This window comes from Loa loa (genome assembly GCF_000183805.2).
Source record: "Loa loa unplaced genomic scaffold supercont3.191, whole genome shotgun sequence".
Lineage (NCBI taxonomy): Eukaryota > Metazoa > Nematoda > Chromadorea > Rhabditida > Onchocercidae > Loa > Loa loa.
Genome location: NW_018108371.1, coordinates 54,951 through 79,844, shown reverse-complemented (window position 1 = coordinate 79,844; position 24,894 = coordinate 54,951). Strand labels below are relative to the sequence as shown.

The 24,894-nt window shown below is 31.5% G+C and overlaps 3 protein-coding genes across 3 annotated transcripts; all 3 read right to left on the bottom strand.

The window, feature by feature from the left end:
- Positions 1-2,476: 2,476 nt before the first annotated feature.
- LOAG_04251 (hypothetical protein) lies at positions 2,477-9,305 on the bottom strand. The gene is made up of 17 exons (XM_003139788.2): positions 9,220-9,305; positions 8,857-8,952; positions 8,420-8,596; positions 8,041-8,229; positions 7,656-7,805; positions 7,290-7,459; positions 6,753-6,917; positions 6,497-6,587; positions 5,966-6,134; positions 5,765-5,843; positions 5,528-5,669; positions 5,041-5,190; positions 4,539-4,667; positions 4,298-4,441; positions 4,028-4,111; positions 3,594-3,749; positions 2,477-3,220 (listed from the first exon to the last, which is right to left on the bottom strand). The coding sequence occupies exons 1-17, from the start codon at positions 9,262-9,264 to the stop codon at positions 3,098-3,100; spliced, it is 2,259 nt and encodes a 752-aa protein (XP_003139836.1). The 5' UTR covers positions 9,265-9,305; the 3' UTR covers positions 2,477-3,097.
- Positions 9,306-10,654: 1,349 nt separating this feature from the next.
- LOAG_04250 (hypothetical protein) lies at positions 10,655-16,793 on the bottom strand (the record flags this gene model as incomplete). The annotated part of the gene is made up of 14 exons (XM_003139787.2): positions 10,655-10,884; positions 10,976-11,116; positions 11,287-11,471; positions 11,970-12,174; positions 13,039-13,187; positions 13,437-13,557; positions 14,085-14,207; positions 14,433-14,625; positions 14,841-14,974; positions 15,297-15,334; positions 15,505-15,566; positions 15,622-15,682; positions 16,068-16,184; positions 16,503-16,793. The coding sequence occupies 14 exons, from the start codon at positions 16,791-16,793 to the stop codon at positions 10,725-10,727; spliced, it is 1,980 nt and encodes a 659-aa protein (XP_003139835.1). The 3' UTR covers positions 10,655-10,724.
- A 2,099-nt stretch (positions 16,794-18,892) lies between these two features.
- On the bottom strand, positions 18,893-23,264 carry LOAG_04249 (hypothetical protein; the record flags this gene model as incomplete). Its single annotated transcript, XM_020446548.1, has 9 exons — positions 23,009-23,264; positions 22,164-22,477; positions 21,277-21,552; positions 20,975-21,059; positions 20,526-20,626; positions 20,274-20,426; positions 19,922-20,073; positions 19,429-19,558; positions 18,893-19,062 (listed from the first exon to the last, which is right to left on the bottom strand). Exons 1-9 carry the CDS (start codon positions 23,227-23,229, stop codon positions 18,893-18,895), a joined length of 1,602 nt encoding a protein of 533 aa, XP_020303128.1. The 5' UTR covers positions 23,230-23,264.
- Between the last annotated feature and the right edge of the window lie 1,630 nt (positions 23,265-24,894).

Below are 24,894 nucleotides of genomic sequence, written 5' to 3'. Positions count from 1 at the left end.
ATTATTATTATTATTATTATTATTATTATTATTATTGTTATTATTATTATTATTATTGTTGTCATTATTATTATTATTACTATTATTATCATATTATTTATTATCATTGTTATTACTGTTATGCGCCAGATCTGAATGAATTAAATCAATAACATGAAATAAAATATGCAAATAAGCATAAATTGTTATTCCTTCAAGTAACATCAGAATTTGTGATAAATGAAATTTGAAATGTTAATTTACCATCTCTTCAACATATTTCACATCTTTCGTTTCTTCCATAAATGTATGATTACATTTGGCATATAGCTATAACTGCTAGAAGATTTGCTTAACTTTAAAATATCCCATTCAAAAATATTTGCGCAATGATTAGAAATTCAAAAAATATTTCAAAATATTTTTTGTTTTTGATTATAATTTTATCTCAAAAAAAAGTATTAAAAAAAATTGAAAAAAATTTGATCTAAATAAACTATAGATCACCGGTTAGTTATTTAACCGAATACGGTTAGTTAGTTACTTGACCGAATACGTATTTGATCGGATACGGTATATCACCATGTGCTTTGATCACTTTTAACCATTGTGTGCTTCAACATGATCCACTTGAAGTTGCACAGCATTATAGGATTAGTATATCTCATTGTATTGTACGACTATTACCATTACCGGATACCCGAAGGAGATGTGAAAAAAGGTTAAGAGCCGGATTATGATATTCGCTTATTTCTTTAGCTTTCAACCGATCTATGGAATATTGAAAAAGAGAGTGAGAGAAAGAAAGTTAGTAGGGGAGAGGGGAAATTTCATTTTATTATAAAAAATTTTAAAAAAAAGAATCGTAGAAATTTTTTTTAAGAAAAAATAAAATTAATTAATTAATCTTTGTGAAATATTTGTTGTTTGGTGATTTTTTGAATAAAAATAAAATGAATTTTGTGTGTTTTCATATGCATAAATATAATTGTATTTTTGTTAAACAATAATAATAAGAAATAAATATAATATAAGTAAATGAATAGAATAAGGAACAAAAAATAATTTTAAATCTTAAAATCAAAAATTAAAAATAATAGTTCTTCTTGTAAACGATAAAAATTATACTTTGCTGGAAAAGCTAATTTGTTAATTCAAAAATTCAAAGTCAATCACTGGGAATACTGATTATTTCAGTAAGTTATATATATACATATAAGGTTATAATTATTATTTCAGATCGATTATTTAAATCACACTGAAGGAAACATAATTGTTGTCATACTGATTACCAATTTATAATTTTACAAAATATTGCACAAGTGATAGTTGATAACGAACAACAATAAACAAATGATAATTAATGATAACATGACTCATTCTTGCTATGACATATTGCACAAGTGATAGTTGATAACGAACAACAATAAACAAATGATAATTAATGATAACATGACTCATTCTTGCTATGACATATTGCACAAGTGATAGTTGATAACGAACAACAATAAACAAATGATAATTAATGATAACATGACTCATTCTTGCTATGACCTGTAAAATTAAAATTCCAAAACGAAATAAATTAAATTATTATGCTGGAAGATAATTATTCATTCAACACAGTCTTCTATATACATAAATTTTCAAATCATCCTAGATAACCTTAATGATTTTATTAATTACAGATGACAAGAATATTCGTCAATTTTCACTTCAATAATTTTAAATTTTAATAAAAAGTTACCTCGACGAAAAATATTTCATAATTGATATAGCAAATAAATAAGTAATTCGATACTAATTGAAAATCTAAATCTAATACTAATTGATAAGATATAGCACTTAATTACCAACATTTCGAAAAGTTGTTAAATGATATGAAGAATGATTTGTTGTGATTTGTTATTCGTATATTAATACTTTATGCATACTTAATTAGACACGCCCTGATAATTGTAATTCAAATGATATGGTCATTCAGTATTTTATTATCCAACTGAAATGTATTTCCATTTTTTTGATATGCAAAATATTTGATGTTTATATAAACAACAATATATTTCCCTTTAAATATATAATTTTGTTAATGTTTACTCAAATTAAAAAAAGAAAAAAGAAAAAGAAGAAAAATTATAATAGCTTTTAAAAAAAATGTTTTGGAAGTAATTAGTAGCAGTTTAAAATACATAATTTTGTCAAATTTGAAAATTTGCAACAGAAGAGTAATTTTAAAATATGAACTACTAATTTTGAATATAGAACATATAGTGATTTTGTTAATAATACAATTACTTAATTTCTTCCAATCTATCATTTCTTATCTTTGATTATCTTACATTTCTTTTTCATTCTCAGTTGTCTTTTATTTTGAAACAATGTACGAGATTTTTCATCAATGCATGACATTTCTATTTTCATTTGTAGTATAGTTCATTAATTTGTTACTTTTCAGTTGTCGCAGCTATTTGTAGATTTAAAATGATGGCAAATTTGTCAATTAACAAATTTTTCATTCGATTATCTTTATCACAATTGGTAATACAGAAAAGTGTCACAGCAGTATGACACGGGAAACACCGTTATTCATGTAATAATTCTTGTATGTAAATGAAATACATCCAAAATTCTCGCAAACAAACATAATATGATTTTAGCAAACATTAAAAAATCCAATCAACGCAATTATTTAGATACGATCAATATTTTCTTTTCCGATTTATTGTTGCTATGACATTACCAGTAAAATCATCAGATTTTAACTCGCAGCAAACAACTGTACTAGAAAGCATACAGTTTCAGAGAGTCTAATAATGACCAATCAAAGTAATTTTGTGTCAAAACAACAATGTGCATTACATTTCGACAATATGTATTTAAAATATATGAGAAATGTAGGCAAAACAAACTAACTGAAAACATCCCTAAACGGGAATATATTTATCTAAACGTTTCATACACTAACACAGTTTATTTGCATATGTAGAAATTCTGCAGAAACATTTTCAAGTATTTGGAAAAGGCTAACGCAGCAAAACATATGATCAAAAACAAATTCAAATTAAAGAAAAAATAAACGCGTATAAAAAAAATATCCAACAGAAAGATATTTCATTTCTCATTGATACGCAATTGGCTGAGCAGTGATTGTCGCGTCCATTCGAACAAGTGCTTGCCCAATATTCCACTTCTCTTGCATCAGTTCATCGAAGCGTTTCTGCAACTCTTTTTCACGATTTTCCTGGAAAAAAAAAATGGAAATTAAGTCTAAAAGAACAAAATGAATTTGATCAAAGAAAATTATCTTCGCTAGAAATCCACTTAAACACTTAACATTTAATTACACACTTCTTCTTTAATGTTCAGTTATTCCAAGGAAACATAAAGCACAATACTCGTATATTTTCAACATAGATCGTGTGTAAAAGCCGGGAATGAAAAAAGAAAAAAACTTTCTTCCCTTGCAGTTTCTATAAGAGCACTATAGAGTTTTCTATAAGTTTCTATAAGACTAACAGTTTCTAGCAACAGTTCCTAGCAATAGTTTCTGTAATAGTTTCTATAAGAGCACTGCAGAGATTATGCTTTATTCTATGGTCAAAACACAAACTAACCTGCTGCGTGGCCTCATCCATAAGTTTGTTCAGCCGCTTCCTGATTGCTTTCTCCTCATTCTTTTCTAACAATTCAAACGTAGCTTTTTCACGTTTACACGCTTCCAATTCTGCTCTTACTTCTTCGATAAGTTTTATCAAATGCTGTCCGATGCTCTAAAAATTAATGATTACAAATAAATGATTTTGAATAACAATAACAAATGCCATGAATTACTTTGACGCTGACTGCAATTTTTCAAACAGGTATTACATCTAATAATTAACTTATCCGGCACACTAACTATAAAATCTGCGTAGGCAATATGATAAGACGAAACTGTGAGAAGTATCGTGATAAACTGCAGACAGCATAATGTTTATAGGTTTTGAATTTCTAAAATGAAACCTAATGAATGTGAGTTCCCTAGCAAATTTCGAAAAACGAAAACTACCTGATAACCAGCCAATTTCACTTTCAGTTTCTTCTCCATTTTTGCCGTCTTTTTAGCACGTGTATTCATCCAATCTCGATAAAGCTGTAAAATTTATTATCAATGCTAAGGAAATATTGAAAATTTACGATAAAGTACTTTGAACTTGATAAAATTAAAAACTACCAAATATTATTCTGTTTGTTGTTTTGGTCCTAAAATGTTAAAGCAAATTCAGCAGGAAATCTTATAACCAAGTTCAATCGAAAGAAAACAAAAGAAATGTTCTGCCTGGAATTTAGCTGAAAGGGCATCAATTTGGTCCTTTTTAGGTAGAACGCCCAAACGAGTAAATTTATTTTGTGCCAAAATTAATTCCGACGAACACTGCTCTATAACAGCCCACAGATTTGCGTTCAAACTAGCATGTTCTTCCTGGAATAGAATATATACATTACGATTGCTCCAAAAACGATAAAATTAACTATCAAAATAATCTGACATAAATTTTCGGACCGAACTTCGTACATACCGGTCGTAATTCGTTCTGTATCATTTTTTCTGCTTCTCCTAGATCCTCTATAGAAATATCGTCGATTGGGTGTTCATTGACGTCGTGCTTCAGAATAACAAACATTTCAGTCTTTATCAGATCATCCGCCTAGAAAATTTTGAAATCCAACAAACAAAATTAACACACTTCATAAAGTGATGTGCATCCGATCAGTTGCAACAAAACGTCTAGCGGTATTATTTGAAATATTCTGGTAGCCATCATGAATCAAGAAAACTTTCCTCATTTGCTAGTGACTCCCAATGCATAAAATGGCCCTGTAATTCGTCAAAAAAAAAAATATATTTGTCACGAAATTGCCCCATTCAATTCATCTAACTAGTTAAAATATTACAATTTTGAACCGTTCTGCGCCAATTCCTAACTCGAAGTAATTCTAATCGCTACACTTTCCCATTTGAATTAAATTAGCAAAACTTTTACAGAGAATTTTTCAAGCAGTTTTTTAGGGAGAACTCACCTTGCCAATATCACTCTTACTGGAAATTGATTTGAAACTCTGTTCGTTAATTTTTGATGGTTTTGGTAACTCACGTTGTACAACCTGTGATTCCTTTTTCAATTTCTGGATACGTAGCAATTCAAGCGCTTCCGCTTTTTGAGCATCCACCTACAACACCATAGCCGAATTCAATTTATAAAATATTTCGGAAGAACCCACTACACCAAACTTTTGTTATGTTAGTTGGAATTCTGTTTGGGGTTTTTTGATCATCTTAAACACCGTGGTATTTTATGATGCAAAAATAATAATAATTAATAGGTAGGCCGAAAAAGTAATCTGCTATGCATTGGTTCAACAAGTCCAAGCAAGATAGATATTCAATAAGGGTAGAGAACAGAAGGACCAGTAGGATTTAACGTGGAAGCACCCTTACATAATATCACGTAAATGTTTTGAGAATTAACCTAATAGTATTTTTTGTTTATTGAGAAAAAAAACTCACATCACTGGCATCTTCTACCCATTCCGTTGCTTCTTCTTGCGATGCCTCAGTTTCTTCCGGCGGTACCATGATGACAAATTCATTTCGCGGTGCTGGTAATGAACTCAGTGCTTTCTTTAACTCACCGCGTGAATCATACGATCTAAAGATTTTTTTTGATCTTAACACTACGAAAAAGACTCAATTCTCAAGACTTTATCAAATCCGTAAACAGAAAAAGCTTTTAAAAATACTTACAACTGTGGGTTATTGATACTCAGTTGATCCCGGAACGGTGTACTAGATGGTGTAGCAGGTTCTGATTGCCCTGGTGTTCCTGGAAATATGGATTTAATATATAGAAGGTTAAATTTATGATACACTATGCAATGTGATACATATAAACAGCAAATGTAAAATGAGAACTAACAAGAATATTTAGAACCATAAGAGGAATACCTTGTAAAATAGAAGGTGTAGCTGCAATATTTGAAAGGACAGTATTCGGAGTAACAACTGAACGATCTTGTGGTAAAGCCGATTGCAAATTTAGATCATGCAGTGGGGTATTTACACCTCCTTTCAAAGGTGTTGGAGCATTCTGTAGAGCAAGAAGATTTTCAGCTTCCTGAAACAATAACATATGGAAAAACCAAACAGTTCTAACAATCACTGCAATTGTACCTCAACAGATGGCGAACTTGAAAAGTGAAATATACATATAGAAAGATATGAAAATTATAAAAAATGGTTGAAAATTGCAAAAAGGAATTGAAACTCAATACTTCAAATTTTGTCACCTAAACTCTACAGCGACAAGGTGCTTAACAGTACCCAGCACCTTAAATAGGTCAGCAAAATCATGGAGTAAATTGACGATTCGACTACAATGGAATTAATAGGACAAAGTAATGATTGTAACACGGTAATAAAAGGAAATCATGAAGCAAGTTAAGCATTGGACAAAGTAGCAATCATCACTTAATTAACCTTTTGCAAAGCGTCGGCGTACATCGATGGTGTACGTGCTGTTCGCGCAGTATTTTCATGGATCGGCATCTGATAATCATGCAGAAGTGTACTAAAAGAGCCATCCAATTTAATAAGTATGAACTATAGTCTTATAAAGCTACATTAAAATGAACATTGATATCTGAAATTTCTATCTTTGAAACCGCTTGAGAAGGATTTAAATTCCTTTTGTGAAATTCAAATAAGCAAAAATTCATTAGGAGCTAGAAAAAACCTTGTTGGATTATTATCACTAAATTCACGAATAGTATCTGTTGCTTGTCCAATCTTGACGATTTCTTCCATTTCTTTATCCGATATTTGCGGTAATGGTAAAATAAGCTTTGAACGTTTCTTTTCAACCTTCTGTTCAAAAATTGATTCAGGATTACCCTCGGCCCTGTAAAATGACTAGAACAATATACTAGTATATTTTTACCCACCAACTGGATCTGTGCGGAGTATCTGCAAATCTACACACAATAACTTGATTATCAATAAATCGGCCTGCTAAAACAATTTCACGATGTCTTCCACCATGTATCTTTTGATTGAGTAGTCAATATATCCTGCTATCATTGGTTAAATTGAGTAGTTAGTTCTAGAATTTTTAACCTACAACTTAAGTTGGAATATGCTACCATATTCTAACTCATTCAAAGTTCTTTTTCAAATTATTTCCCATTAAGTTAAATTAAAATCTAATCAGTATCACTCACTCCTAGTAATAAAATGCATAAATCAGGATACAAGAGATCCCTGACATAACCACCTTCTCTTTTTCAATTTCTCACGATCCTTCTTACGTTCTTCGTTTTCAACGTCGTCACGTCGGACACCTTCAATTTCTGCTCGAGTCTGCTTTTTGAATGTCGTATCCTTTTCAAATTTGTCCTCCGATGGATCGTAAAATCCCGGTGGGACAGGTTTTTCAAATGGAATCTGAAAAAGTTCGTAATCTGAAGAATGCATTTTCCTCAAAAAAAAAAGTCAGTAAACAAACGATGCTGAAAATAGTAGGTTTATAAAAACTATTTAAAGAAAAAAATATAAAAACTAATAAATATATTATAACCCTAAATTATATAAAGTAAATAAGCACGGTATTATGAATATAATGAAGATTTCTGGAAGAAACCTCTGCGCTGTAATCTAGATACAATGGATTTCTGCGTTGAAATTTGTGCTGCCCCCATGGAATACCAGCAGCGCGCAATTCACGTCGTTTCTGCAGCGAAGCAAGGCGACGAGCTTCTGAAAGCTGCTTTTCGCGGGCCTTACGTTTTGCCTAAAACGAAACGGTATGATGATTTAGTCTTATTTACTATGACCATAGCTTACATACTTGACAATCCCACGAACGTAACCCAGCAACATACGAGTATAGAGAAACCGAAGTATTTACTGTTGATAACTATAGCTTAAAATAAAATTCATGGCTAAAACAGTATTATACGCTAAGATCAAAGTACTAATGAAAATAACAGTTGAAATATTAATGTATTTTAGATAAACACGCCAACCTTTTTGCCCTGTGTGTTTGCTAATCTTGCACGAGCCTCAGAAAGCATTTCAAGCTCATCTTCATCCATATCAATTGGATCAGGTCTTGCTGGTTTGGTTTCAGGTGTCGGGTCTATTTCACCTGGTCTCAACTTCCTAGCATCGTTCAGATCTTCACTTTCATCTATTTGTTCCGCTTTTTTCTGGGCCTGAAACCATAGCAGTGATTCAGTGCAAAGACATTATTGGATCTTGGGAAAATGACAAAGAGAACAGTATTCAAATGTGTTTTACCTCTCTAATTGTTTTACTTTGCATCTGTCGTCATACTTTACTGTTTTTAGTAATGATACAAATTATAATAATTCAATAAAAGGGAAATGCAACGTTTTGACGCACCTCGTCCAGTAGATGCTCGTAACGTTCCAAGCACTGAGCAGCTGTTCGCCCAACTATTGGTGCTATTGTCCGCCACTGTGTTGGCATAAGTTTTGCCAAATGTAACAACTTTTCGTCTTCCGTTCGTGACCATTCCGTTTTCTTAATTCCAGGATCCAACCATTCATACCAACGGGCCTGCAAAAATAATCCTAACTTGAGATAAATAGTTGTAGAAATGGAAAACTGGCGATATAAGCAGAAGAATTTGCAAGAGAGGAAATTCGTAACTGGAGAAAGGTAACTAAGAGAGATGACAATTGGTATGACCATTCTCAGAGATGATTGCACTGAGTTGCTTGGTCAAGAGTAATCATATCAAAGAATCCCGTAATGTTTTAAATCCAAACTAAAAACAAACTAATATGCTATATTCTTTGAAAATATGAAGTGTATACCTTGCATTGTTTTGCCGATTTCCTATGTAAAAGAGATGCGATACGACTCCACTGATTCTTTCCATATTTCATAATAGCAGCTTTAAGGATTTCATCCTTAAAAAGAATAAAGGCATTGAAGAAAAATGTTAGTGAGTAAACATAAGCAACCAAGTAATTATTTACAGCATTTTTAATTTTTAGACTATTGGCCTTACTTATCATCTGGCTAAACGAGGTCAATAATTCTAAACAAATTTTAAATGTATTATACTGTTCAGCTCTCCTACGATATTAACACTTATAAAATCTCACATATACCTAATGGATATCCTATAATCTCATTTACTGCTAATCGTTACAGTAATAACGAATAAAGTATACCTCGGTATTTCTCCATACACCACCTTTAATGATAACTCGCACCATCTTCTTCTTCTTAATTTAATACTAACTTTCAATCTGCAATTGAAATAATATTTCATTAACTTGCATATGTTGACATAAAGTACATGCACAATTATCGACAAATAACAATTAAACAATGTAAATCAGAAATAAATAAAACAAAACAGCTCAGGTACAAATATAGTAAGCTATTACTAAGCGCGATAACATTAGCGAGTTTTTAACAAAACCGCCTGTTAGCTGTTGAATTTAGTCTATCCATTGTGAAAAATCTCGTCTCTGCCTTGTAGCTCGTATAAGTGAATGTAATGGGACTGGATTTACCACTCATGTTTCCTCTTAATTTCAAGAGACTTTTGAATTTTCTTTCTTATAATCGAAAAATGCTTGTATGATCTATTGAATTGCAAGGAATATTGAAACAACCTAATTGTTAATGTTATCGAAATCGTTAACACTAATTTCTTTACAATTTAAATGGATTTAAGCAAACAATTTTATGATCTGATATTAAATTCCAGAGGGTTATTTGTCATATAGATAGTAAATTATGTGGAACTCAACGCATAATCCACTAATTACTCATCAAGTTATTCCTTTCTTATTGGTGAAGGAAATAATAAACAATATTTTTGATATTTGGAGAGATATTCTCCATTACAGGCTGGCAATCAGTTTTATTTTTAACAGAGAAATTTTATTAATGTTTTTAATGCATGGAATGTTTTATTCAGTTCGGAAATTTACATTAATTTCGTGTGAAAATGTACCGTAATAGTGAGCAATGACAAGTTATTTTGAGCTTGAAATTTTTTAGCACATAAATTATTTCATGCTTCAAAATATCTTTGACTTCATGGAAAGCTTTTAACTGAAACATAAACGATGAAAAAGCAATCAACTTATAATGAACTCACCACAGTGCAACAAATACCACACAAACAAAGAAGACAGACTTCCAGGTAGGAAAAAACAAGATGATGATGGATTAAACGGAATGATTAGACATCACATTTGTGAGTACAAAATGAGCTTAGTGAACATTTGAGAAAACACATACTAGAAAAAAGTGATAATAAATCAGTGAAGTGATTGTAAAGGGAGGAATTTTGGTAAAAACTTGTGCTAAATGTAATATATATTAAAAGAAAAGTTTTGTACTGTTTGCGAAAAGCATCAAAACATATTGAAATATAAAACAACAAAATGTAGAAGTTCACTTCCAAATTCGAACAAAACACTAAGTTCGTTAAAATAATAAGTGCATTTAAATAACAACAATCATATCTACTCTGATAAGGACGAATAATAAGCACAAAAACTTTTTCAAACATTACATCAGCATTATTTTAAATTTCTTGGTAGGGAATCTAATGTAACTGAATTTCAAGGGCACTTGTATATTCAAGGTACCGGATAATCTCCTTAAAGTTTCACGGACTGTTAACTTCTTATATTCGTCCAACAAAAGAAACAACTTGCTAACTGAATGCACGGATAACCGGTGAAAGACGGAACCAAGTTGTATCAGGATCACTGACTACGACAACATCCTCGACACAAAGGTGTTTTAGAATAAACCGTACTGAAAAGATCTTTCGTCGTGCTAACACTTCATCTTCCGGCAATTCAAAACCATCGCTACAACAAATTCTTTCAGTTAGCTTACTCAATAGCTTTAATTGCTTCTTTTGATGTTTAGAGTAGCTACCATGATAACACTTTCACTTACTCATTTTCAACAAGTTCTTCCGGAAACTTAAGAGCAGACGTCCCACGCGCCAAAATGCAAACACGTGTATTTCGAGTAATATTCCGCGTAGTATTTAAATTTGCACTTACTACCAATGACGATGATATCATACGCTGTTCCCTGAAAATTATTGCCATTTGAAATGTAGACTAAAACATTTGTAACGTACTTCATAATAATTAAGGATTTAGAACTCCGAATAGACAAACCATAGAATATATTCTCATTTCTGTTGAATATTGTTGAAACTTTGGTTATATTAACCACAATATAATGCAAGTGAAACTAACCTTGCCGATAATTCAGCACAATTTTCACCACAGTGTGAATGATCTGATTCAAATGAATCACATACTTTAATAGGTATTTGATAAATTTCCTGTGGTATCGCACATGATGCACCAATAATTATAACAATTTCATGAAGTGCACGACGATTACAGCTACGGAATAACTCTCTCAATGCTTCTCTAATCTGCAAAAATCAAAATTTCCCTTTTGATTAGATAAAAATATAATAATTGCAAATGAAATTATATATGAACTTCACATGAAGGTTCGTGCCTAAATTTGTCCAGGCATTAACTTGGCTTACAAATATCTGATCTTAATCCATTCTAGACTTATTGTAAGTTCTCTCCGGCTTGTACTAGATCTAGCAATTGAACAGATATCTCAGATTCCATTATAATTTATATTTGGTCTCTTTTTGATTAAAAAAGAAAAATCCAAATGCAGATAACACAATAAGTTGAAATATGAAATGCTTCATAATATATCAACGTTAAATTTTCTAAAAAATATTCGGTTTTTTTTTTCAAACGGAAATGGAATATGAATTCATCAGATACAATATTAAAATTAGAATTTTAAATTTCCAGTTAAATATGCAAGCTTAAAATGGAAAAGTTACAAGAGATTTGGCGAAACTCTTTATTTCAAACATGTATATAACACAAAAAAAAAATACAACCTTTGCATATGTTTCAACAAATTTAATTTCATCATGTGATTCAATGGTTGAAAATAATTGCGTTACAACACATGGTACGATGCCACGTTGATACAGTAATGACTGCAAAACAGTATCAACAGCTTGTAATTGAGCATGAATACATAGACATCGACCAACTTCTATCCGCTCAATAATCATTACTGCTTGAAGCAAAAATGGTTTCCTGAAATGTCAGCAGTATATCAGACTAAACACTAAACATTAAACACTTGTTACATTCCGCATTTTTACTGAGAACTTCATATTTTTATCTGGGTACTATATATTTTTATAGGGCATCTGATCGTCCTAAGCACGACTTAGTATTAACACTACTAAATCATAGCTTCAAATTTCGTTTTCTTTTTTTAACTTTAATCGTACAAGACATCTGATAGGAGACAACAATGCGGCTCATATAGCGCCAAATATTATTAAAAAAATTTCCCGCAAATTAGAAAAGATGCTCCCATTCCAATCAAAACTCAAGTTTTTTTCCTTGCATTGCTGCAAGAAATCCTGGAAGTTTAAAAGAAAAATAACACTTCATATTATTTCAACCTAAACTCAATCATTAGAAGAGCAATAGGATGTAAATGAGGAAAGACATTGTATCTCACGTAATTCAATGTTTGGAACCAATCCTATGTTTTATCTCCTTAAAAAATTTTGAATGCTTTCTGAACCATATTTATCACTTTTTGTCATGCTGAATGTTGCTTAATACTAACTAAAAGATTGCACTGAAGAATCCCACCACTAAATTTGCTCCGACCATTTAACAGAATGATGCTTTTTCTCATAATTTCTCTCTCTCTCTTTCTATGAAATTTAATTCACACAATAACCGAGAGAGAAAATGATAGGGTGTAAATTAAAACCGACGATGTAATTCAAATATTGAAACTGTATGAAATACACAAAGGAGTAAAAACGAAAAAAAATGCAAGGAAAATAAGGTTTTATCAACAATTCACTGAGATCAAACTACCAATTAGTTAATAAATTGATTGGTTAATCGATAAAAACATCACAATATCTTAATCACTTTGATTTCAGCTCTGCAATAAATCGTTCATATTCGGCTAGCTTTTCTGCATCTCTACGACGCTTTCTTCGTTGCCTTTTATCAGCTGCTTTCGAATATTCCGTTTTTCGATCTTTCGTTTTAGCACCATCATTCTTCATTTTAACTATCTAAGAGAATAAAAGAAGAATAGAACTTATTGAGATTAATAGCACCTTGCAAATACTGCCTCTACGAAATCGCACCTCTCTGATATCGATTTTAAGATTGAAAAAAAAATGTCAAAAAGTAAAAGCACCGATTATTTACTATAGATTCTTTTTATTTTTTGTGAGAAATCACGATCTGACGCGATATAATCACTACCCACTACCAAGACCTAGGCTCCTCGCTCCGAAATAAAATCCGGAAAAATTTACCTCAACTGATGGGCTTCGTTCTAGATTCCTTAAACCATTTAACGCACGTGCATCATCTTTTATCGTTAGACTTTTTTCATATTTCGTTTTTGCTTCATCTTTTTTACCGGCTTCTTCTAATCTGGAATATATATATATATATATTATACTTAAAAAAAGAAAAAACTACATCAGTCGTTGATAACCCGATAAAAAATATTACATGCAGCAAAATCATGGGACAACCGAGTTAAAAATTTAATTTTGAAAATAATTCAAATTACCAACTGATTAATGTTCAAACATCAAATGAAATGTATGCAAACAATGAACAAAACAAAGCAAATAGTACTGCTGGCAGTGTTATCAGCTTGTACCAAACAAATAGACAACTTTATTCATAGCTGGTATAGCAGCAAGAAACAATATATCAACGCTAGTCACATTTTCTTAGATTGCTTTGACACAGCATAAACAGCTGCATCTAATTTTTATTTTCCTTTACTCTTTGCCTTTCTTCTTTTTCTTCAATTTTATTTCCACTTCTTCTCTTTTTAAAACTTTTTACTTTTTAAAATCCGATTTCTACGGGTTCTAGCATAGATAGATTCAACACTTGAATGCATGACAATTACGCACTATCTGGGTGGAATTAATTCTAGTTACTACCTTTTAGCTTCCTGTAATAACGTTTCGATCATATAATTTCTTGCATTTGTATGCGATGCATTTATTGCCAAAGCTGCATCTAAGTCTGTTTCGGCTAAATTATATTGCCCCATATTGGCATACCTAAACTGCATTAAAATCAATTTCAATTATCAATTCCATTCAGTTCAATTATAAAAAATATTACATGCAGCAAAATCATGGACAACCGATTCAGTTCAATTATAAAAGCAAATTCTTATGTAGAATGAACAAAATTTGGAATGTTTAATGAACAGAAACTACTTTCGGAATTACTTTATGGAAATAAACTGAAACCAAAAATATTTAGAATAAACAACAACATACGCAGCTGCTCTGCCAACTAGTGCTTCAATATTTTTTTCACAAATGGAGAGTGCTTTGTTGAAATGCTGCACAGCAGTAGCATTTTCGCCTTCTCGAATCTTATCAACGCCCCTTTTGGCAACACTCATTGAAAGATTCTCATTCTGCTTACGACGGATATAAGGAGCACGTTGCTTTGGCGAAAAATCCGTATCTGAAGCTGATTTGAATATTATGCACTTCCACCATTTGTTTTTGTATATATCTCCAAAAACTTCACATAGAGAAAAGATCCGAAAGACCAAAATCAATTTCCTTACAATTTGACGTGCTCTTTTCCATTATAGCCGATCTAAAACTGTGCATATATATATGCATATATTTAAAAAATTGAAAATATATATATACATTATTTTTTTCAAAAAAAACCTTTTAAATCATGCAAAAAAGAAATAGCTAAGTCGGTCTGTATACCAAAAAGCGTTGCGAGATTAGGATTAGTGGCTGGTAGATAGTCCTTCAGACATTCATCGAAAGTTTTGGTCCCAATTTCTTCACCATTCCTTTAAATATTCATTTTTGGTTGAATTCAAAATCTTTAATCTTAACATTCAATTCTGTTTTCAGAGCTGAAAGCAAAACAAAACTGACCCAACAAAATCAACTGGCTAATCTTTCAACTTATAGAAAAATTTAATAAACTGCATTGATGCAAATCGGATGAACCGGCTTAAAGTAACTCTTAACCACCTAATAACATTCCTGAAGCTTTTAGAGAAAATTCCTGTTATATTTCACTATCATCTAGCTACTACCATTAACAATGCAACAAATCACCTAAGTAAGACCAAAATCTTAATAAAATTTTAAAGAAATTCAGCTAACCTGAAGTAAGCCGGCAATTCAGCTTCCGTCAAAAGACCCTCAATTGAAAAGAAAAATCAATAAAATGAAGATATAAACAAGACACCAAAATATTAAATCCATATTTAAATTACTTCTGTGAACGATTTCAGTTCCAACTTTTATATCTCACTTGCAATATACATGTATAAAGAAAAAATAGGATGATCAGGGAAAAAAAAATACTTACCGCATCTTCATCTATAGCAAAAATCGGAATTTTTCTTTCATCATCAAAGCCAACTACCAAAACTGCAAAACGATGCGATTAAGCTAATGATAAAATAATAACGGTTTTAAAACGAACCTCTGATCAAATCGTTTGGTCGGTAATCATGTCCACTTTGTAAATTTCGCTCCAGTAAAACCTGCAGCAAAACGAAAAAAAGCAGGATGGACTTTTGATAACAATGAAGAAATTTAGTCTTAAATGATTAGGGGAGGTCGAGGACTAATGCCGTTACTCTACGGATGTTAAAAATGACCAAAATTGGGCAGTTTAACTTTCAAGATTCCGTCTTAATGGTTACTCTCCAACTGAAGCTGTTTCAGTACCCTAGAATAGCCTAAATTGAAGTGTATTGAAATGTGAAATAAAGCTTAGTGCATCAAGCTCTGTCACACATTCCTCAACGAGTAATCAAAACTGAAAATGATGTGGATAATAAATTCATATGATTCAGGCAAATTATGAAAACACACATTATTTCATTAGTAAATGTATTTATTAAAAGAATTTGTCATGAATCTCACTTGAAAATCATTAATCCACCTCAAACTTCGGCGAAACGAATGTAACGTGCAAACAGGCTCAGCATAGACACCAGCAAGCTCGACACGCCGGATTCGGAAGCACAATTCATCACCAACCTAAAATTCAAAAATATGGTTGAAAATGTTTTTGGTAAAACTCTTCGATGACATAAAATTAATCAAGTATGGCCAGTATGCTAACAATGTATCGTATTCATTGAAACAACTTTTCCGAACATAGTCATTGAAGCTCAAGTATGAGAGAAATCAATTCTTAAAAAGTATGGCAACTATCGTCCCCAAATATGGATTATAAAAAAGTACTCTAAAACTTCCCTGAGCAACATAAAACAGTGCATACTACATGTTATTAACTTATTAGTAGGCAAATCAGATTGGCAAACTGTAAAATTAAATTTTCAAATAATTACCCACCTGTAGATCACTGTATAACTTCTTTTTCGCATCCAAACTACTAATCTCTGTCGCAAAACACTCAAAAACCGGAAAAGCATCATGTCTAACACTTAATATTGTAGAATCTTCATTTAGAAGCTTTTCTATGCCATCTTTGGGTAAAAAATTTCCACATTTTGCATCTAAATCATTCTCCCTAGAATGAGTGCTGGAACCATTTGTGTGATCATTTGCTCGATCGTGATAATAATTATGGCTTGATAAGCGATGTTGGTGTCGTCTACTAGTTGCACTTAACGGTGGTGACATCTAGTATCAAAATATTAATATACTGAAAAATAATCATTTTAAGCTTCAATCTTGTGAAAGTGGATTGATTAATTACAGATGCAAGAACAAAAAAAAGGATTATATTACTTAGATCATTAAATGATCATCGAATGAAAAGATCCATTTCGGTATGTCGTCGTGACATTACCGGAAGAGATGAACAAGAATGATCCAATTATGAACCTCGTTCTCGGTAAAATCAAGAAATCTTAAAACTCCTTAATCTACTTTCAATTTATGACTATAGCTCAACTCTCAGTCATATATATTAATGTCATCAGGAGAATTGATAGTGTGAAAATCATGATATGATAGTCCGGAAATGCTTATTATCGACAGTGTGATGAATATTCTTACTAATAACAATATCTATTCCAATTATAAAAAAAAGGAAAATTAATCTGAGGAAATATTTTTTAATTACCTTTACCATTTTGTTTAGAAGATTAGAGGTACTATAGTGCCTTATGCTTCCGGTCGTTATTCCAAAATTAGAAAGCTAGTATCTGTTTATAGCTGGGCTAAATATACATTTCAGATATTCAACAAAAAAATCTATATTCCTAATATTTTGTGACTGCATAATTCTTCCCACTTACAAATTCCGAATTTTCATTTCTTGCGGTATGCCAATATGATTGCTTAGTGCTTTCTCTTACCTCTTTCATTTATAACCGTATAAAAAAAAAGCTTTCTCATAAATCTTCTTTCAACTTTTCTATTGCAAAATCCAGAATTCTAAAACCACGAATTCAAAAATAAGTAAATGATAAAACGTATGTAAATAATATGAATAGTAGAGGAAATTGTAAGTAGTAAAATAGGAGAAAGCAATAAAACCTCATCCACAACACGATGATTATTTTCATTTATAAATGATTTTTTTTATTGGGATGTACGCTCATATGCACAAATGAAAGTAGGAAGATAATCACTGTAATTGGTTAATAAGGAAATAAGTAAACAAATAAAGCATTTTAAGTAAGTGCTCAATTTTAAGTAAGTGCTCAGTAAGTGCTCAGTAAGTGCTTGAATTAGCAAATAAGTGAATTTATACGGTACTGACAATAATAGAGCGAAAAATAGGTAGTGAGAAGACCCGGAAACTGAATGATATCGAAAAAAGACTGGAAATGAGAAAAGACTAAGTAGGATACCCGGGTATAACATAATACAAAACTTGTCAAAGAAATAATCGGTAAAGATGACGAAAATATAACTGACAGACATGTCTTCGAACAAGACAAAAACAGCTGGTTGGAAGGATATGATTTTAAAGAAAAGAAAAAAGTTAAAAATATATAATTTCAAATAAATTTACGGACTGATCATTTCATATGACAGTTAATTGCATTAATATATACTGATGGGAATGCATTCAAGTCGGTAAATTCAGAGTAAACCTGAAAAACTTCAGAGTAAACCTGAAAAATAAAAACTTCACTAGTAAATTCAGAGTAAACCTGAAAAATAAAAACTTCATTAGTTTAACAATAAATGTCGTCGTATCAAACAAAAGTTACGATTACGACAGAATATGAAAAAAAATAAACATTACTGTTGGAAATCTAAAGATTCCTCAAGCCAGCTGAGCATGGAAAGATAAAAACACCTGATACTTCACATATTACACGGAGTACAAGACAATAAAAAGAGAAAAAAGTGAGAATGGCAAACAATGATTGTCAATAAAAGAGACAATTTTACATTTTCTAATTTATGAAAGTATAATCATCAAAATCAAGTCAACAACACTTATATCAAATTTCCGAAAATCCTGCTGAAGTTATAAAAAATTGGAACTGTAAAATAAAAAATTATTCATGCAGCAAAAAATGAAATGAAAGACAAGAGAGACAGGGAAAGCATTAGAAATCTCAAAGGAAAAGCGAATTAAACGGCATTATATAACTTTGTTTAAACAGTGAGCATTACCAACCATGTCTGGTAATGTTTCATAACATGAGATTAATGTGCAATCCCCTCACAGTTCAAAAAATTTATGAAACAGCTTTTGCAAAAATTAAATAAATGAAATGCTATTAAAAATACCATAGGAAAACTACTGTAGACTGAAACTATCTTTCCTGCACATCATCTTCATATATTTCGCGACAGCCTTCAACATGAAATACTGATAGTGCATTGAACAACAGATAACTGCCATAGACTGTTTTCTCTTTTGTCGTCCAGTTTTTCGCAGGACCATAGTAATCACCTCTTCTAACATTCGTCAAATTTCGAAGACCTGGTTGATTTCAATTTTTGATACAATAATTTGAAATCCACAACCTATTTAAATCTAAGTTTCTTAGATTAAAGAATAATATCGTCCATATTAAAGTGAAGAACATATTTTCTAATTTTTAATTGAAAAGTAAAAACACTTATTTAGGAGATGCTTCCTGAAGGATGATACAACATAAGGAGCTTTATGGGAGTGCAAAGCAATATCATCTATATTAGTGCCACAAGTGTGATATCCATATAAGAAAAAGCTATGGCCCATCCCTTAGATGAAATGTTCAATTAATTTGCACAGATCATGTAATTCAAACAAATATGTTACATATAATATATGAGAATGTACTGGAAAATCAATGAACAAATTTACCGATGGCATCAATCATCGCTGCCTCTCTTGTAAATGCTTCCGTAGGAATTGTATTCTGGAAAACATGTAATGACACAACACCATGGCCAGCATCCCAAAGACTGACAATTCTTTGCAGTTTTTTACTTTTCTGAATAAACAGTTCTCTTCAGTTTCCTGTTAACAACTCAAAAAACAAAATCATTGGGTAAGATGACAAAACTACAATAAAATTTTACAGACTAGCTTTGGTCATTAGATGATCGATCATTAGATCTTCCGGTCATTAGATGTGTGTCCAGTTCAGTGATTAGTAAAAATCATCATATTTTGTAGCAGCATTTTAGCTAATGTTGCTAGGCTAAGTTGTATATCTGTTCAGGATATGGAAGATGTATCTGACAGTAGAACCGTGAGACAATTTCATTTTGATTTTTTGTTCAGAAAACAAATTGCTGATAACATGAACTAACAGTAATTTTGAAAGCTAAAATTTCAAATTACTTTTTCTTACCAATAGAACACTATGGCCAAAACCTTTGGCTCGAACAGCATCCACCAGATGTTGGAGAGGACGAGAACGCTTCCCTTTACCAATATAAAATATGGAATCAACAAATTGTTGCATTGTACAGTTACTGCTAGGAAGACTGATAACGGAAGGATCTGAAGCGTATAACACGACTTTACACGAAACCTGAGCGGTAATATTTCTATAAAAAACTGGCTTGTAAAAACAGCAAACACGTACTGAAAACCAAATTTATGTGTGAATTTTGAAAGTAATACAACTAGCTAAAATAATTTTCAAGCTGCGATAATTTCAAACCAACAAACTTCAACAACAACCTTTCTTTAAAACTCACCAATTAAAATATAACAAAACGAAGTAGGCCTATTTCCTCCTCTCCATTGTTCACCGGGAAATACGTCAAAACTGCTTATAAGAATTTGATCAAGCTTCGAACCTTCAGAAAATGAGTGACCGGCTATCCAACGTTCAAGTGCCCAGCTGTACTCTGCAAGAGAGTGACTGAAGGAATTTTTGAAACTGAACAATTTGAGGCACATTAAAATTTCTTTTTAGAAATAAGCTCACAAATATCTGACATATTTACTTAATTTTGAAACACTGGAAGGTAGATTTGCAATCAAACGCGCCAGTTTTAGCTCATACGCTGGACGCGTATTTTCAAGCAGTGGTCCGATACACTCGCCCCTGAAATCGTTTAATTCTTATTCCGTTTTTTCCTAAGAAATGAACGCAGTATAATTCAATATTAAAAAAAAGCACAAATCTCAGAAAACCTGGAAGTCAATCTCGTATTAATTAGTCATCAGTATTTCCTAATTTCCAATTGCTTTTGATTTAGATACCTCAATTGATGAAGAAGCAAGCCTCCTCTCTCGTGCTCTGAACAGGATCAGGGAGATAACATACTTACATTATAAAGTCCTTCAGACAAAACTAGAGCAACATCCGAAAGAAAGGCATACTGAATACAAAATATTATTAACTCAATGAAATGAAGTGTGTAACAAACGGAATTAAGTGTTAATTACTTGCCTTTTGGCCAGTTCCTGTTTTAACCGTTCATCTGACAACCGACGCACTACTGCCAAAATTTCCGCCGGAATCTTTATACTTGAAGCTGGAATGAGCATTGTAACAACATATGTTGACAGAATATTTTGAAGAAAAAAATAAGTAAAGATTAAAATTATTTTACAAAAAATTATTTTACAGTAACTCTAAATCTTCCTTATTCTTAAATCCTTCTTCTAGGAAACTGCGTTGTAAATTCACTTTGGAAATTTTCAGATATGCGAATAAAATTTAAAAGAAAGATTTAAAAGAGAAAAACTTACTTTCAACATGAGATTCTTTGGCCATCGAATCCATGACGTGAGGAGAGGCTGGACTAAGTTTCAGTGATGCAAATTCTTCGGATAAAATATAAGCTGATGTATTACTCGAATTTCGGCTACACAACAAGCGATGATCCTCTCTAGTATTATATTCAGGAGCTGTAGCAAAAGTCATATTATCATCGCTTTCAGGTTCAGGCAGTTTCACGGATGACGAAGTGGACTGTTGCGCTGAGTGCACTGTGAGAGCAGATGTTCGTTCAGATGATTTTTTCTCTTCAAAATTAAAATTAAAATATCATCCACAGTTTACTTACACCCAGTCAATTTAGTATTTTGCAAGAATTATTGAAACTTTCAAGATTCTGTAACATTCAACTAGTGAAGAACATTCAATCAAGCAGGTAATATTAAATGTAGCAAAAACGTTTTGTAACAAAGTTAAATTTGACAAAGAAAACTGAATTATATCTGATTTGGAAAAATAGTTTAATGATATAACAATTGCCTTAAAGGAGTTCATTTGTTCATCATCTACCAATCCGATGATTTTAGAAAACATATGTTCATGTCATGTGGTTTTAATATTTCCTTCATAATCCTAAATGCTTCCTTTATGATCCTTATCCTCTTTGGAGTCAGTCTACTTTTTCCCCAACAATGCAACAGCTTTAGCTAAATGATAGATCTTGTTACAAGCCGATTAAGAAATTTAGCCAAAAAAAATGACTATTTAGCAATCTTACTCCACAATACAGTTGAAAATTTCACGATAGAAAAGTAATCAAATGATCAGAAATTTAAAAAATTCACAACTCAACGCATCAGTGAAAGGTATCCTGTATACCGAACTTATTTCTTTCTATTTCAATGCAATTATGTCTTACCTATCGGAGAAAAGGACTTTTTTTTTCTCGCTTTATCAACAGGAAAACCCGGTTGGTTCTTCCGAAAAGCCAGCCGTAATCGTCTTTCCTCCTCTGACAGAAAATTCTTAGTCCCATCATAAGAAGGTGACCAGGAATGCGATCTCTCTAGTTGTGGAAGTGTTTCGATTGCCTTATTCGTTCCACATGAGAACAGTCGATTTAGAGCGCGCAAAAATGATTGCTGTATAGATCGACTCTTTTCAGGAGTTTCGGTTTCATAGAGACGCTCAAAAAATTTTTTCACCGAACCTTTTGCCATATCTTTCGCTGTTCTGTAATGGAAACAATCGTATATTTAGAAATAAATTGTAAAACTGAAAATTGAAATAAAAAATTTCGTGATCAAAAGGTGTTGCTTTCTTAGTTTTCATAAAGGGTTCGAAAAAGTTTTTTCAAACTGTCACTCTCTTCCTGATAACAAAAAACTTCAAAAATTAAATCTATCCCTATGCAGTTTCAAGCACGCTAACCACCCACAACACATGAGAGTTTCCAAATATGAAAAATTTTGTAGTAAACGACTGCATAGTGCCGTTGAAAAGTGAACGAATGCAAGGTAACGATAAAAGAACCACTAAATATGTTCGCCAATTTTATAAACTCCAAGTTAAATTTGAAAGAAAAAGAAAAAATTCGTGTATATTTCTCTGTCTTTAGAATATTAAGATGAGGGATACAAAAAAAGTTCCATCCTAAAATTTTTCCTTTCAATTCCTGTCTTAATTTTACAACAAATTTTGGAGTTTTACATGCAATTAAATGTCAAGAAAACCAAAATGAAGTTCGATAAAAACATGACCTACCTTCTGTTATCATCTTCCTGAAAAGGATCGGCACCAAAATACATCAGTAACTGACACATTGCCAAATTATCCCACGCAGCAGCAACGTGCAATGCTGTTAGCCCTTCTTCTTCACGTTCATTGACATGTTTCTGACCTGTTTTCAACAAATTTTGTACCACGTCCACGGCAGTTGGGTTATTACTTGCTGCTAGCAAATGAAGTACATTTGTTTTCGGCATTGATGCTTATTATTATTTCTAAATATCACCTATAAAAATTGAACAAATATTTGTTTTCAAATTTGAATGTCTACAAATTGTGAGAGGTTGCTATGACCACAATACAACTACCACTTTATAAGCAATAGTCCTCCTCCCTTTATTGCAAAAAATACGTTGTACTAAAGGAAAACCGTTACAATCTGAAAATATTTAAAAGTTTCCGGCTACTTGATTACAAGTATTTACAAGTAATATTCGGTAGACTTATTCGAAATACGTAGTGTATTGATAGCAAATTTACTCAAGAAAAAATCGATAGATAGCGAGATCAGGCTTAAATTACAAATAAACAATCAGTTGAGGCATGGAAGTCTGAAGTGCCATAAACTGGATTGAATTCTTTTGGAAATGAAACCTTGAAAGTTTACAGAAACTAAATGGAAAATGATGTAACGTATGAAACCCTTAAGTAAACCGACCCGACGAACAGACGTAATTAAATCACGTAAGACACTCACGTGAATTACGTGAAACCTCAAAAAGTCTTTAAAATATGCTTTGAAAGCCTCGCCATGCGTAGCAGCTCTAATGGTTCATGCATACAGCTCAAACTCTTCTTTCCCCTTCAACAAACATTTTTTTTTTAATCTCAGGAAGTAACCTTTGATACTATTCTTTTTTTACCCCTTACTTCTCTCTACCAATTTACTTATGATCAGATTTGTTCCTTAATTTCGTAAGATTTCCATATGAATAATCTGAAATCAAATCAATCTTACCCTTGCTTTCTTGAAATTATGAAGTATAATGCTATGGTTGGCAATCTTTTTAGTTTCTAGTGATTAAATAACCTAATAACAATCATTTTATACCGTTTAGTACCACTTAGGAAACGTCCAATCTCACGTTAAATACGTGCGTTTATGAAGTAAATGAACAAATAGTAGCATGCGTTAGGCATAACTTGACATTTGTCCAACATAATGTGACAATCGTTCAGCAACACATAATAATTGCTTAGCATTAATTATTCAAAGTTTCAAGCATACTTCAGGTAAATTTTGCAGCAATTGTTTAACGCATGCTGTTTTACGTGATAACCGCATCAGAATAACTGTTCACATTATATGATAACTGATATTGCAAATTTGTTTATTTATATTTAATGAAAATTATCGAAATAATTTTATTATATTTATAAATGAAAACAAGAAAATGACGAATAATATCCAAAACAGGACATTAAAAGAATGAAGGCAGTTATACCTATCATCTATTGTTTTTTTAAATCTAACTTATACCTGTAGAATCAATTGAGTTAGGAGATTTGTGGCATTTCAATGAAGGAAGAGAAAGTACTTGAATTAATAAAATAATCCAAGTGCTAAATTATCAACCAGTTTAATTTCAAACCAAGTTTATGAAATTTTAGGCCTAAACCAAGTTTACGCCTAAAATTTAATTTACCATTATTACTTTTCCAAATGTTGAAAGGTTTCCGAAACAAAATTTCTTGATCTTAAATTAGAAATGAGTTTATGACAAACGGAATAGATGTATTAAGTTCACAGTACAATGTTGATTTCTTTTTTCCTCCTTTATGGAATTAACATCAGAATAAGAACTATTGTAATATAATCATATATATATATATATATATATATATATATATATATATATATA